This window comes from Trichomonas vaginalis, chromosome III (assembly GCF_026262505.1).
Source record: "Trichomonas vaginalis G3 chromosome III, whole genome shotgun sequence".
Classification (NCBI taxonomy): Eukaryota; Parabasalia; order Trichomonadida; family Trichomonadidae; genus Trichomonas; species Trichomonas vaginalis.
Genome location: NC_067205.1, coordinates 11597440 through 11612731, shown reverse-complemented (window position 1 = coordinate 11612731; position 15292 = coordinate 11597440). Strand labels below are relative to the sequence as shown.

At 30.3% G+C, this 15292-nt stretch overlaps 8 protein-coding genes and 1 non-coding gene across 9 annotated transcripts; 5 read left to right on the top strand and 4 right to left on the bottom strand.

The window, feature by feature from the left end:
• Positions 1-17: 17 nt before the first annotated feature.
• TVAGG3_0683970 (spectrin binding) lies at positions 18-1142 on the bottom strand (the record flags this gene model as incomplete). Its single annotated transcript, XM_001327000.1, has 1 exon — positions 18-1142. One exon carries the CDS (start codon positions 1140-1142, stop codon positions 18-20), a length of 1125 nt encoding a protein of 374 aa, XP_001327035.1.
• A 119-nt stretch (positions 1143-1261) lies between these two features.
• TVAGG3_0683960 (spectrin binding) lies at positions 1262-1645 on the bottom strand (the record flags this gene model as incomplete). The annotated part of the gene is made up of 1 exon (XM_001326999.1): positions 1262-1645. One exon carries the CDS (start codon positions 1643-1645, stop codon positions 1262-1264), a length of 384 nt encoding a protein of 127 aa, XP_001327034.1.
• An 882-nt stretch (positions 1646-2527) lies between these two features.
• On the bottom strand, positions 2528-2601 carry TVAGG3_0683950. Its single transcript has one exon. It is a non-coding gene; the product is annotated as a tRNA-Lys (tRNA).
• Positions 2602-2725: 124 nt separating this feature from the next.
• TVAGG3_0683940 (protein ubiquitination) lies at positions 2726-4384 on the top strand (the record flags this gene model as incomplete). Its single annotated transcript, XM_001326998.1, has 1 exon — positions 2909-4369. One exon carries the CDS (start codon positions 2909-2911, stop codon positions 4367-4369), a length of 1461 nt encoding a protein of 486 aa, XP_001327033.1.
• A 266-nt stretch (positions 4385-4650) lies between these two features.
• TVAGG3_0683930 (uncharacterized protein) lies at positions 4651-6014 on the top strand (the record flags this gene model as incomplete). The annotated part of the gene is made up of 1 exon (XM_001326997.1): positions 4895-5299. One exon carries the CDS (start codon positions 4895-4897, stop codon positions 5297-5299), a length of 405 nt encoding a protein of 134 aa, XP_001327032.1.
• Positions 6015-7173: 1159 nt separating this feature from the next.
• Positions 7174-8390, top strand: TVAGG3_0683920 (uncharacterized protein; the record flags this gene model as incomplete). Its single annotated transcript, XM_001326996.1, has 1 exon — positions 7229-8194. One exon carries the CDS (start codon positions 7229-7231, stop codon positions 8192-8194), a length of 966 nt encoding a protein of 321 aa, XP_001327031.1.
• A 587-nt stretch (positions 8391-8977) lies between these two features.
• On the bottom strand, positions 8978-10769 carry TVAGG3_0683910 (GTPase activator protein; the record flags this gene model as incomplete). The annotated part of the gene is made up of 1 exon (XM_001326995.1): positions 9021-10751. One exon carries the CDS (start codon positions 10749-10751, stop codon positions 9021-9023), a length of 1731 nt encoding a protein of 576 aa, XP_001327030.1.
• A 1199-nt stretch (positions 10770-11968) lies between these two features.
• TVAGG3_0683900 (spectrin binding) lies at positions 11969-13679 on the top strand (the record flags this gene model as incomplete). The annotated part of the gene is made up of 1 exon (XM_001326994.2): positions 12425-13534. The coding sequence occupies one exon, from the start codon at positions 12425-12427 to the stop codon at positions 13532-13534; it is 1110 nt and encodes a 369-aa protein (XP_001327029.1).
• Positions 13680-13987: 308 nt separating this feature from the next.
• TVAGG3_0683890 (galactose-binding domain-like family) lies at positions 13988-15237 on the top strand (the record flags this gene model as incomplete). The annotated part of the gene is made up of 1 exon (XM_001326993.1): positions 14009-14608. The coding sequence occupies one exon, from the start codon at positions 14009-14011 to the stop codon at positions 14606-14608; it is 600 nt and encodes a 199-aa protein (XP_001327028.1).
• Positions 15238-15292: the final 55 nt, after the last annotated feature.

Genomic DNA, 15292 nt, shown 5'->3' with positions numbered 1-15292 from the left:
AGCGAAAATCTTGTGTTTCAAAGTCCAATTTTGTTTTCATATGTGTATGCAGAGTATTGTTCCGTATTTTGCATTCTATACAAGACTGATCCAACATATTGAGCAAGTTGTGGATGAACATTCTTACATTCGACCAAAAAACCATCAGGGGAATATTCATGTAATTCTTCTAATAGTTTTAACAATCCCCACTGATAATTAAAAGTTTCATTATCATCACCATCTAATAAAGCATAAGGAATAATAGAATCAATATTACCCATAGGTTTATAAGACGCATAATTCTTACCATTCGTACAAATATTTCCCATTAATGTTGTATCAAAATTTCTAATCGCGATTCCAGAAAAGTTATATTTGTTATTCATTTCTTTAAATCTCTCTATATGGTATTCTCTAACAGCATCAGATAAAACTACCAAATAATCGTTATAATTTTCGCAACTTTCTAAAGCAAAATAATACCCATTATTATCATAACTTACACCATATGATTTTATTAAATCATATTCTTTTGAATTATATTTTTGGTTAGTATCATTGTATAATATTATTGCGAAAGGATTCATTTCATAAAAGTTTTTAGTTTCTTTATTGTATTTATTGTTAGAACCCCAAAGTAATTTACCGCCGTATTTTGTGACCATTTCTGAATTCCAATTAGTTGTGTTTGGAGATATTGCAATAGATGATTTACCATAAGGATTAATTCCATACAAATCAGGAAATGCTTGATGCCAAACTTCCATTGCTTCTAAAAATGAACTAGTGTTTGCTTCCATAATAATGTATGATATATTTACATCTTTGATTGGTTTGATTTTCATATTAAGAGATGATGTATTCGATCTCATAAATTCATAATGATTAAATGTCCAATCAATAAATGTTTCGCGATTGAAAACATCAATACCAAATATATGTGTTTTGTTTGCAATAATAGGAGAAACGAATTGATAACTACATTTCCCAGGAACAAAAACATGGTTATTACTTATGATTCTTGAAATTGGATACGGAAATTCCATTAACATTGTTGATAAATTAATACTTGGATTACCTTTGTATAGTTTTAATGTTGCTCTATAGGCAGGTTTGTTATTTTTCGTTTGTATTGGTGTTTTGAATGCTGTCGGAAACATTTCTTTCCGAACTTTGTCTTCTGAATAATTTGGAATTTTGTCAATTACAGGTATATAAGTAGTCGTTACGGAAATCTCATAAAATACTGTTTCTAAACTCTGTGGTAAAATATAAGCTCTTAATTTTCTAATTTTTCTGGCCTTTTCAATGAAACTGGCTGAATATCATACGTGTGGATGGTATCTAGATATTTTTTGCAGCGAGTGACGTAACCTTGATCATCATCAAAAAATACTTGAAAGTAACAACGTCCAGCATTCTTAGCATTACAAGCAAAACTTATATAATCCCAATATGTCTCCTTGAAATCCTGATCATCTGTAAGATTCTTTTCGAAATAACTAAAACAATCATCATCGTGAGGATAACTAATATTATCTGTGGTTTTACAACTATATCCTTGATCTCCATTATTTTTTCCGCATTGAATCTGAGAATTCAAAGAATTGCAATATGAATTTTGGTGGAATTCATCATCTGTAAATGTAAGAGTTCTTTCCATGCTATCTTTATATAGTTTTCCGAATAGGTTGCTATCTGCTTTTGCTGATCTAAGCAAAAACAAAATCATCAGAAATTGAAAATAGAATTTCGGTTTTTTTGAAAACGATTGAATCATTCAAGACAAAATCTCACTGTATTGGCACATATTATCACATTTTAAAAATCTGAACAAATTTGTATTGAGACCCAAATAAGTGGCCGGTAAATTCCAACAGACGATAAGAATTATCTATAATGATGAGCTATTAATATTCATGAATCTCATACATCTGAAAAACAATTCACAATTGTCTTGCTATCCATCGTTTAGAAAAATTAATATGGTTGACGAAAATTAAAATATTGGCGTGTCTGTCAGTCGTAAATAGTTTATATGAGAACTGAACACCTCAGTTTCATTGTGAAATGGACATTTCACATTTCTGATTTCCCATCTATTGACTTCACTTGAATAATTATGAAATAAAAAATGACATTTTCCAAGATTTTTTCGCATACTGAATACTTTTAATAATAAAAGCATTTTAAGCAGAAGAAGCTATTGATCAAAACGAATACGTGTTGGCCAGCAATCAATTTTTAATTGAAAATACAGAAATATTTTTCAAATTTGTATTAATTCATAGATCTAACTCATAACGAACAGTTAATTCGGATACAAAAGGCAAGACTTCATCGAATAGAATGAATTACGTTTAATTGCTGCTATTTATCAACAAATAATTTTTATTTCCATGAAATCAATCAAAATTTTTGTTGACTGAACAAAATCCCAAATCAGAAGTTTGGTTAACGCAAATTCAACCACAATTTACAATTCTAGTTAGCTCCAAAACAACAGTTTTTAGAAAAAGAAAAAAATCATCATGTGAAAAAAAGGAGCCAGTGGCGGGACTCGAACCCGCAACCCCAAGATTAAGAGTCTTATGCTCTATCCGGTTGAGCTACACAGGCTATTACATTTGCTCATCTAAAAATTTTCAATTTTATCCTCACTTTTTGAATGATTTTTTTTGTTTGAATTTGTAACCTTTTTGAATGATTCCATTGAATTTTTTTTGAAAATTTTATTTGTCACTTTTCAATGCAATTTGTTCTTCAAGAGCATAATTTTCCAGAAGATTTAAATTATTTAATTCAGACCTGTGATGATACATGGAATCTATCACAGGATAATATTGAAAATGTATATACCAAAATTGAAAATTGCATTCAAAATGAGTATTTAACTGTATCTCAAGTATTTGAAATGCTTTTTCATATGGCATATTATAGGCAACGACAAATACTTACATACGATGATCTATTTTCACGTATATTACAATCACATAATTCTTTTTCAGGAGAAAATATATTTTCATCAAGATATTCTCCAGAAATACAGATCGCTAGACATCAACATGCAGACAACAATTCAACATTGAACATAATGAAAGCAATTTTTGAAGATGATATCGATAAATTTATTGAAATTTCAAGTGTGCCAGGTTTTAATTTCAAAATGGTCATCAACAACACATTTCTTGTCGAACTCGCTGCTCAATACGGCTCATTAAAAATTTTTAAATTTTTATTAAATAATATTTCAGTCGATTATCAACGAACAATCATGGCATCCATAATAGGAGGCAGCTACGAGATCTTCCACATATGTGAAAAGAACTCAAACATCGTTCCTTTGTTAATTGAAGTTTCAATCGTTTCAAATCGCAACGATATCGCACTTTATCTCCAAGACAACCACAATTTCGAATATTCATACCCGATATGCACAAAATCATTTAATTTTGTTGCATTTTTTTACAAAATATTCAAAGATAATTCTAATATCGACAGTTTTGACAATAATGGCTATAATCCACTTATATCATCAATCAATGATAATATCTATGTCATTTTCAAGTACTTAGTTGATTCAGGGGCTGATGTAAATGCGGAAAATGTTGGATTATCAACTCCTTTGAATTTTGCAGCGAAAAATTGTTCTATAAAGTTTGTTTCGTACTTAGTAGATAAAGGAGCAGATGTTAATCATAAGAATTCTCTTGGAGATACACCTCTTATGCTTGCTTCAATGGTTGGAAATTTAGAAATTGTCACTTTTTTAGTAAATCATGGATCGAAAGTAAATGAAAGGAATCGGAATATGCAAACATGTTTAATGATGGCATGCGCGCGCAATCATCTACAAATTGTCGAATTTCTTTGTGATAATGGAGCTGATATAAATATGAGAGACGATCAAGACACAAATTGTTTTCTTTTCGCAGCAGGTAACGGATATTCTGATGTTTGCAGTTATTTAATTGAAAAAGGAGTCGATTTAGAATCAAAAGATGTAAAAAATAGGACTGCTTTGTTTTTGGCTGTAAGAAATAATTGTTTTAATACTGTAAATTTACTTTTGGAGAAAGGAGCTGATGTAAATACAAAGAATATTGATAATATTTCTCCAATTAACATGATTGTTTGCGTCAAATATCCTAATTTGCTTGAATTATTAATAAAGTATGGTGCTGATATAAATTCAAAAGATTTGGAAGGAAAAACTCCTTTGATTAACGCAATTCACTTAGATTGTCAAGAATCTGTTAAAATACTTCTAGAGCATGGATCTGATGTTAACATAGAAGATAACCATGGCTTGAATGCCATAAGTTATGCAAATTCTTTGAATGATCCAATTATTTTAGAATACATCAACCAGAAGATTACACAATAATAAACTAAAATATTACTGTTTGTTTTTCTATCAATTTACTCTTTTATTGAAAGAATTCTTTCAATAATTTTTTTATTTTTACAATGAATGAATTAAACTTAGCTCTTTTAGCTTGTGGACTGAGTATTCCAAATCTTGATTGATCTCCAACACAAACTCTAGGTTTTCTTTTGGATATTTTTGTCAAGAGCAGCTAAATTAATAAGGTAAATGGGTACATTTATTGTTACATTAACGAAAGAATTACTTATGCTATTAGAATCTGACATAAAAAAATTAATGCTTTTTGTAATTTGCGAAAGTCTTTTGACTGATTCTAATTCTATCCTTAAAAATGCTTATCACAAAGGTATGGTAGAATGCTCAGTCAGTGGATCATCTTCACAGTATATAAATGGCACAATTCAAAAAACAAAACCTGAATATGCATTCAATCAAATGTAGAAAAAGTATGACTGGTGCTCAGAATGCGGTCGTAAAAGTACAGATCACCCATGGATTACTTTAAGTATCAAAAACAGCAACATGAGATTAAATGGATATTATATCAAAGCTGGATGCTGCGGTGAATCCGGATCTGATGGTTGCTGCTGCTATGATATCGAATACTGCTGCCGCTGCTGCCTTTACTCATGGAGTTTCCAGATTTCGAATGACAATGTTACATGGAAGACAGTTCATTCAGTCGAAAAAGATATGGAAATGGTTTACTGCAAGGACAAAACATATAAATTCAGCGAATCTTATAATACAAGATATATCAGTCTTATTCAGGATGAAGCTTGCCCAGGAGATCCACCATGCATAGCTATCAATAAGATAGAGCTTATTGGAACAATTGATGGCGAAGTTTCTTACGAAGCTCATAATTTTGAGTCAGAAGACGATGATGTCAGCATCATCGGTCATATTTCTAAGAATAGGATGTAAGTTACCAAATTTTGATAACATTCCTTAAGGATGTCAATTCGGAAAATTGTTTTCATTTTAGGAGAATATAATTTTCCTTTTCGAAAATTTAAAAAGTGAGATGCGCAGGATTCGAACTTTTTTAAAAGTTGATTTAAATATATTCTAGTGTGGATTCTAAGGATAATATCATATTTAAAATAAGAATATACTAGTTTAGGTGGTATAATTTTTTTCGATAAATTTGAGAGCATGTACGTTTAGGGCATCAAAAGTGTCAATTTGCTCAGCGAAAGCTAAGCTAGCTTCGTTCTCGAAAGAATAGGGAAGGAGTGAAAGAGAGTGATACAGATGTTGACACATTCATATCATTTCAACAAATTTTGATCAAATTGAAATGCAATGAAATTCAATTCACTTCATATCCTTCAGTCAGTACATTGACATCCTTCTACATCACAATGATAACTCGTGCATCAATAGTTCTACAACTAACTCAGATAAAACAAGATTTTTCCTTCCAGCTTACAGCTTTTAAAAAGTTTCGATGATAAAAATCACTCTACTCTTGTTTATCGATATGTTGTGATAGTAGGTAAACGTATTCTTATCGATATTAATAAAAATATTTTTACGAAAATCTGAACCAATTACAGAGTTATTCATAAAGTTTATGATAACTGTAATTACTTCTTCTTTGTTTTATATTTGAATAAACAATTTAATTTAATTTGCATAATTTTTTTTAGTTGAAAGACAGGAAACTTAGTTGAGTTTGTATTATTTTTATCGTTCAATTCATTGTATATGTGAGTGATCCAGATATTTAAGATATTTAGAAAAAATTTATTAATTTGATGAACAAATTTTAATCAAAATAGCAAAAATCTATTTGATAGCTGTAAGCAAATAATAATTTCTATTTCAACCAAAATCACTTATTTTCATCTAAACGTATAAAATTGTCAATTTTATGAGAATAAATTTAAAATCTCATGAAATATAAAGGAGAGTAATATTTTTCAATTTTCTTTTTTTCTTTCTCTCAAATATTTTCTATTGGGAATTTTCTTGTTATCAAAAAATAATTTTAATATTTGTTTATTTCATTACATACAATAAAATTTTAAAAGCTCTATTTCTTCACAAGAAAATTTTTTTCCTTCATATGAAGAAACATTTTGTTCTCCATTTGATGCTGAGTCTAAATCTCGATTTTTGAATTTTCTTCTTTCCAAATTTCGTTTTTCCAAATTAGAAGTTTAATTCAAATTTTCAATAGTTTATATATTTTCTCAAACCGTCTTAGATTTTCTCACTTTTTAGGGATTTTCTCTCAAAATATACAAAAATAGTAATACCAATACATGTGTCTAATATACTTTAAAACCATCGTGATAAAATTCAAAAACGAAGAGTTCTTCTCTCCAAATTTTTTTCAAAATCAAAAAAATGAGATAAAAAAATACGTTTGGAAAATTCATTTTTAGCATTTTAGGAATTTTCTCACTTTTCTTCCAAATTGACATCCTTACATTCCTTTCTAAAAATATTCTTTTACTCTTTTATTTTTTATTTTTATTTTATTATTTAAAAAGTATCTACTCTTAACCATTGATATTACATGAAAAAATAAAGACTCTTTATTATGCTATCTTGTAATCTATTAACCACTAAAATTATTCAAAGATTTATATGATTTATTGTTGTCTTCTGAAAATATGAATTCCACACATGCAGTTAATAACATTTTATATGATTTCGGAATTTTTTTTTGATTCATAAACCATAACGATAAAAATCAATTCAAAAATAGCAAACTATAATGTTCATACCCATATTTATTTTTTCTTTAAATTTTTATGGTTACACACCCCTAACAAAGGAATTGAAAATCAGATCGTTGTAAAGGTGACAATACGACGAAAAAAGCGATAATTCAAAATAGGGATGGAATCAAAGAAAGTGACTATCGATGAGAATGAATTGGATCAATTCGTTGCTGCTATGTTGAAATCTATCGACAAATTAGAAAAGATTTCAGATGTTTACAGAAATTACGCATATAACATGAACAACTTAGTACAATTTGATGCAACAATGTATCAAACGAGTATTGACACCATTGATGAAATATACAAGAGGCTTTCAGAGTATTACAAAAACGCTGCAAAAAGTTATCGACGTTCACTTGAAGATCTTAAAGACATCAACGCAAGATTTGCCGTTTTAGTTCGAGTAAGGACAGATAGACTTAATGCATATCAAGATTTTATGCGCGATTTTCAAAATTCTCATTTTGCAAAATATAATTACAAACCAACATCAAGTTTCTATCAGAATGCTGTTAAAGCTGAACGAGATTCAGCAGAAAGACTCTACAACCTTGACAAACTTCTTCTTGAAACTCATAAGAAATATAAAAGGTTTCAATGGCGAAGAATCAAATCCGCATGGGTCAGATATAGTCATACTTTTACAGAGCTATACAAATTCGAAGCATTATGCTTTGAATACATTAACAAAATCCTTAATGCGCTCAAAAATTATCCAGAAGACCCAGAATCAATCATTGAGAAAAGTGAAATCGATTTACCCAAGCTATACACCATGTATTACGCTCAGGAACAGCTCCACGACCATCTTTCAGTCCATCATAAATCTGATAGCGGAAATTCATCTCAAACACCAATAACTGTTCAGGACATTGAAGTACAAGAAGTTTCTGATGACTATGAAGAGGAATCAGAACCAGAAGAACCAGTTGCCGATCCAAATGCAGAAATTGAAGAATTTGTTGCAGTAAAATCATCAAAAAACAAATCTTTGATTGCCATTCCAACAATTCCTGCAGAAAAGGACTTGGAAGAAGAGAATTTGGTTCAATTAAACATTCCTATGGAAATGCAACTTTAAAAACGCGATTTTTATATCAATTTCGCATCGTTTTGTATTTGTATTAATAAAATGTTATTTCAATTTCTTTAATTACAATGAATCTTCGTTATTTCATCGAAAATACACGATTTAAATGAATACATAGTTCCTCAGCTTCTTTCCTAATTGATTGATGTATGATTTCCATAATTGTCTCTCAAATAACATATAATTTCATCATAGTGCACCATCATTATCTTTACTGTCAATAAATATGTTGACATTTATTGTTCAATTATGCCATTTGAATGACAATATATCTTCATTCTCTTTACTTCGCCATATTTTTTGAATGATTTTTTTTTCAATAAGTTTTTGCTTTTTCAAAGTTTGTAAAATCATTCAATATCGTAAAAAGTTGAATATAATATCGAAAATACACATCAGGTTCATTGTTCTTCACTACTAATTTACTAATTTACATTTTAATGAATGATTCTTGACCGAAAATACGCAAGTAACAGCACATATGCTTCACTTGATTTCAAAATATACCATCTCGCTTTTGAACATAACTTTTCAATCTCCAAATGTTTCGAAACTGAAACAGAATCAAGAGCTTCTCATAATCGCTATGCAAATTCATATTTGACTCTTGCCAAACGCATATCTGATGATTACCATATCGAAGAGACCGACGAACTATATGATATTTCTAACTACCTGTTTCTTAAACATTATGGCATTCAAATAGACAAATTTCTATTGTAAAAATTATGATCTTGAAAGAGATTCAAAAAATTTCAGGGCGAAAGATAGAGTTTGTGTACTAAAAGTTAAATATAACATTTTATATATATATTGGTTACAAAGAAAGTCTATAAAGCTCGACATCGATGATTGGATCTCCACTTGGGTTCTCTGTGAGTGCAGGGCTGTGGAAAGTTTCACATTTTTCGCTGAAAATTATGTGAAAACCATCCTCGATGTGAATTGCAGGTCTAGGACCTCCAATTGTTATGGAGTGCTTGAAAGCAGCCTGGAACAAGTTGTTTGGTGGTGGATCCTGTTTGTAAATAACAAGAGGATCCAAAGTAAAGACAAAACTTCCTGGTTTTCCGTAGAATCTTCCGAATGCGCACATTTCTGGGTTAATTGGTTCACCCAAATAAGCCCCAATAACGCGGTTCTTCGCTGTCTTTACCAATATGATGTAAGGAGCCTTCTTCGATGACTTTTCGAACAAAGATAACAAAGATGTTCCGTCATTACTCATCGAAAAGACCCTACGTGCATCGTATCTCGATACCGATGCTGGTAGTTGCTCTCTGAGCATGTAAAAGTTGTCGTTCGTCAGTAGTTTTCCGTTGATTACAACTGGCATCGCTGATTCCGCGAGTTCTTTCTGTAGTTTGCGTGTGGATTCTTCAATACCTTCAGGAGAGAACTTCATCATTGTCTCCAAAGCTATCGCGCCTCTCATTGTATCGCCAATATTGATAACATCGAGGTTTTCGCAATCGTCGCTTGACATTCTTCTTCTCCTTTCTGCAAATAAGTTGGTCATACTAGGAGACATCATGCCAATGACGTTCTGTGACGTATAAAGATTCGATCCTTTATCTGTACAATCGTCCATCGCTTTTAGCTCGAACTTATCGATATGGCGTGGCCTGGAGAGGAATATTTTGAATGAGTTCTCAAGGAATTTCGTCGTTGAATGCGGGGATGAAAGCATATTCATGCCATCAACAAGTGTAGATAGGAAATCTTCGCTCGTCTTGCATTGTAGTAATTCGGTTTTCTGTATATCGAAAAGAGAAATCGCAAATCTGACTAAAATTTTTCTTCCTTCCGAAACGAAACTGTCGAAGAGAGTTAGAGCAACGTGGATAGGTGTAAATGGAAGAAAAAAGACAGGGAATAAGGCTAGACCAATCTGGGCAATATCTAGTCCAAGCTCAAATGTTTTTTTCGATATTGCTGGGATTTTTGAAGCAATTAAAGCACGAAATCCCGTAACAGATGCTATGAATGACTCTCTAGTCAATGTAAAGTACCAAGAATTTTTCGTAGATTTGTTAATCATCTGTTGAATTGAGAGATAAGCGAGAGAAGGTTCGAGATAGAGGAGTAAGAGAACAGAAACAGTAGGAATTAAAGGAGAAAATGTGATGTGTTTGTTCCGAACCCAAACAACATGGAGAAATTGCTTGACTTTTTCAGCTAATTCGGGATGAAGGAAAGGAAGCAAGTCAATTGCTCCACCGAACTGGGATGTACTAGTCATTGGTACTTTTAATGATGAACGTAAGGCATTTGGCCAAACATCACCGGCTTGAGAAAGCAATTTAAGTCCTTTACTCGCTATAAACCACCACTTTCTTCGCAAAGTGTGTGGAATGCCGTATCTAAATGTTTGCTTTAGACTTTCATTTATTTTTGGTTCAAACTGTGGTAGATTCTTGAAAGCAGATAATCTTCTGATTTCTTCACTCTCCCATTCAGGAGGATCAGTAACATTTATTTCGTTATAAAATCCGAAGTTGTCTTCTGAGGATAGTTTCCATTCCCGCATTAAGTGCTCATAAAACATTTAATTTTTGAATCAAAAACCAAAAATAAATATTAAAAAGTGACATCAATTCAAAAATGGCAATATTAGTATATAAAAAATATTTGATGAGTGTAAAAATTCTATATTAAAAATGTTTTTTAGTTTTTGAATGTCAGAAATATTTTTTAGCATAATCAGATTTAACATAAGCAAACCATGGATGATATTTATTTTCGCTACTCGCATTCAAATTTTGTGAGTAGATAGAATATTTGAGATTTTCAAAAATTTTAGCGATTTATTTTTTTTAAACAAGATTAGTATAGTAAATGATTTTGTAAAAAATGTATCCAAACTTGATCCAACATTTATTGGTTTCATTGTAAAATATTTGGATTCATCATGCATTACTCAAACAGTTATTCTGAGTTTATTCGAAATATCGGTTAAATTTCATTTGTTATCCTCAAAAATTTGATTAATGAATATCAAAACATATTTTTTGAGTTATACAGGTAGATGGGGTGCTATTATTCAAGTCTCTTTCATTGAAACAACACAGCATCATAGAAATTAACCATGAATTGCTATTAATATCAACTTCCACGAAGATTATATAAATATACTTAATGCTGATGTTATAGTTTAAATATTAGATGAAATGTATGAGGCTTTATTTTTTGACAGTTACATGAACATAAATTAAATTATTAACATATTGTTTAGAATGAAATAAGTAATATTTAAAATTTTTCCCATTTTAGAAAAAAATGCATTTTAACTAAATTGATAATTTTACGAAGTTACTATTATATATTAATTCAAAATTCAATTTTAAAATAAACCTATCGCTCTCATTATTTTCGTTTAATTAAAATTTTTCAGAAAGAAATATTCAATTATTTCAGTGGCTTCAAAAGTCATTATTTTATATTTGAGAAATACATGATTTAGCTTATTAGTCATATAATTAAAGAACGATAAGTTTTCGATAAAACAATATTTGATATTCTTCGTACAAACTATATTTTATATATAATTAATTGAATTACTGGCTTTTATTCATTCAATGTTTTCAATATTTTGATAATCCTTTCAAAAAATATAGATTCGAATTTTAATATTTACTTAAATTCTATTCCGAATTAAGTCAAAGTAAAACATTAACGATCAAGCTATTGCATTTTCAAATTTTTCAATTGAAAATTAAATTCATAAAGAACATTTATAATTTTTTTTATCTCTCCATGAACAAAATCTCATTGCAAGACTTACCACAAAATCATTTGCACCTAATAAACATTACTGAAATAATATGGTCATGTGATTTCAATCAAATCCCAAACTTAATCACAATATTAAAAGCTGAAATTCAAAACGGAGATATCACTATACCTGCAATTACAGCAATAGTTGATGTGATAAGTTCAAAACGATTGCATCAGCTTCGGTTCTTTACAGAACTTCTTCAACAAATTTATGAAGCATTTGATTTTCATTTATCGCCCACTTATTACTTTATAAACAAGTCTCTTCTGGAGGCATTAGTAACATTAAAAATCATCAAGAATTCTACTATTCAACTTAAATCATACAGAACTATTGATGACATCTATCATATCTATCCACAAAACACTGTAAATCACTGCGTTTTCTGGGACAATTCCGATATGCTATAACAGTTCGCTCAAAATGCCGGATTTAATATTAATATGAGAACTTCTGGCGGCTTATCACTAATTGATCTTTCAGCTCAATTTGGAGCAACAAAGTGTTTCAATTTCCTTGTTTTAAACAATGCAAAGATTACTGTTCGTACATTGGAAAATGCATTTTTTGGAAATTCCAAAGAGATCATACTCAAGTGTTTAGAGCAATTCGATCTTACTCAGAACTGCATTGAATATGCAGTAAGATCTCATCATAACAAAACTGTCAAAACTTTGATGACGAAATATAATTTCAAATATTCTTGGTATTCAACATTGTACTCATTCAATTTGAAAATGTTCTATCCAAAACTACATTCACTAGAGAATATTAACTCCAAAGACGAAAACGGAGAAACAGCTTTAATTGCGGCGTCAAGAGTTGGTTTAGTTCCTATTGTTAGACTCTTAATAAACAGAGGAGCCAATGTAAGTGTACCAGATTCAAAATTTAAGACCGCATTAAGTTGGGCATGCGAAGAAAACTTTATTGAAGTGGCAAAGATCTTAATTGAAGCCAAAAGTAACTTGAACTCCACAGATAAATACAATTGGACACCAGCTCATTACGCAATTATCCAAAACAGTCACAGAATTTTACAAATGTTGGTCGATAAAAACGTTGATCTTTCTATACATGACTTAAATGGGAAGACACCATTAATGGTTTCAAGTTACAACAGTGCAATCGAATGCACAAAGATTTTGTTGACAAAACAAATTAATTTGGAAGAAAACGATAGAAATAATTGGACAGCTTTGATAATAGCAAGTGCAAACAATTCAGTAAACATTGTTAGAGCATTAGTTGAGAGTGGCGCTAATATTGAACACGAAGATAAATGGGGAAATACTCCAATTATGATTGCCGCTGGAAAGAACAACACAGAAACAGTTACTTTCTTAGCAAGTATCGGTGCAAATGTCAACCACCAGAACAGAAATGGAAAGACAGCTTTAATTTTTGCTGCTGATAACAATTCAATTGAATCTGCAAAAGTTTTAGTTGATTTTAAAGCAGATGTTGAGATAGAAGATATGAACAGAGATACTGTATTATCTATTGCGAAAAGGAATGGATTTAAAGAGATCCAAGCCTTAGTTTCTGACTAATTTTATGTTATTTTATCTATGTATTTTTTTTATTATTTGTAAATCTTTTGTTTGATTATGATTACTAATGCTAGTGATGTTTTATAGATTTGGGTATAATTAATGGTATTTTGATTTTTTCCAAATTATTTATTGATTTCTTTCGTTTAATGGACTGTCAATGAGTTTATCGGCAATCAGAAATGATGTTACAGATGCTTTTGAAGAAACTTCAGCTTCAATAGTTGTTAGATCAAGATTTAAAGTCAAGTTTTGCTTTCTTAACGCTTGGGTAAATTTATTGAAAGCTTCAATATACTAAATATAAGTGTCAAAGGCGTTAACAACAATATATAGTTTTAGAACCTTTCATTTTGTTAAATCAGTAGGAATTCTGTATACCAACTATAAAATCCTATCGAATGATTTTATGGAAAGCGATACAGAAATCCAATAACATTTATTTTTATAAAAATGATTTTGGTTTCGTAACTAATGTTTCCTTATAAACTCGACTACAACAGTTCATCGTATCTTGGTCTCGTATATTACATTAGGAATACCACAAATCATTCATTTGATGTCGTTCCAACTGCTAGTTCAATTCATGCTTCATGGAACAAATCAGATCGTCCTTATTGGGTCATTAATGGTATATCAGAAACACAGCCAGATGATACAACTCGATGGGTTTCAAAAGCAACGAACTACCAGTGGTATCAGCTTGAATTCAAAAAATTTAAAATTGCACTTACTGGATATTATGTGTATACATATAGAGGACGTATAAGGTATATGGAAATGCTTGGATCCAATGATGGAACTAACTTTGATCTTATTGAAAATACCACAGTTGCTTCCCATCCAGATAATTATTTAGCTTATGTTAACATATCAAAATTGAAATGGTATCGCACATTTCGGTTGAAAAATCTTGGTCCTGGATTTGATGGCAATTATGCCTTTGATCTTTATCGTATAGAGCTATTTGGCTATGTAGATGAATTTGCTGAGTGTAGTATTTACAATTGCCGCTTACTTAGAAATCCATTTATTGGAAATATCACACCTTTTATTCTAATTTCAACCTCATAAATAAAAGATTTCTCTGTGCCCAATAGATTCTTGAATTATTTTCATTTTTTTATGTTGATGTCTTGCATATAACATTTAATGCTATCTTATAGAGTTGATTACAACAGTTCATCATATCTTGGTCTCATATGTTATATCAGAAATACCACGAATAATGCAAATGCAGTCTTTTCAACAGTCAGTTCATTTCATCCATATAGTTATGATATAGATGGACCTTATAAAATCATTGACACTATATCAGAAACAACTCCGAATGAACCTTACCGATGGATTTCAGAAGAAAAAAACTATCAATGGTACCAACTTGAATTTCAGAATATTCAAATTACACTTACAGGATATTATATAGTTTCATATAATGGATATCAAAGGCATTTTCAGATACTAGGATCAAATGATGGAATAAACTTTGACCTAATTCAAAACACATCTCTATCTTTTATTCCATCAAATAGACTAGCTTATATTAAAGTTTCAACATCAAGACGATATAGTATATTTAGGTTACAAAATTTTGGCCCCAGATTTGACCCAGAAGTTGATACTTATGCTCTTGATCTTTATCGTATTGAATTATTCGGATATGTAGGTGAATTTAATTGGTGTAACACACGGAAATGCCAAATATTCGATAGATCTTTTATTGGCTTCATTTCGTTAGAAATTTTATTTTAAATTTCA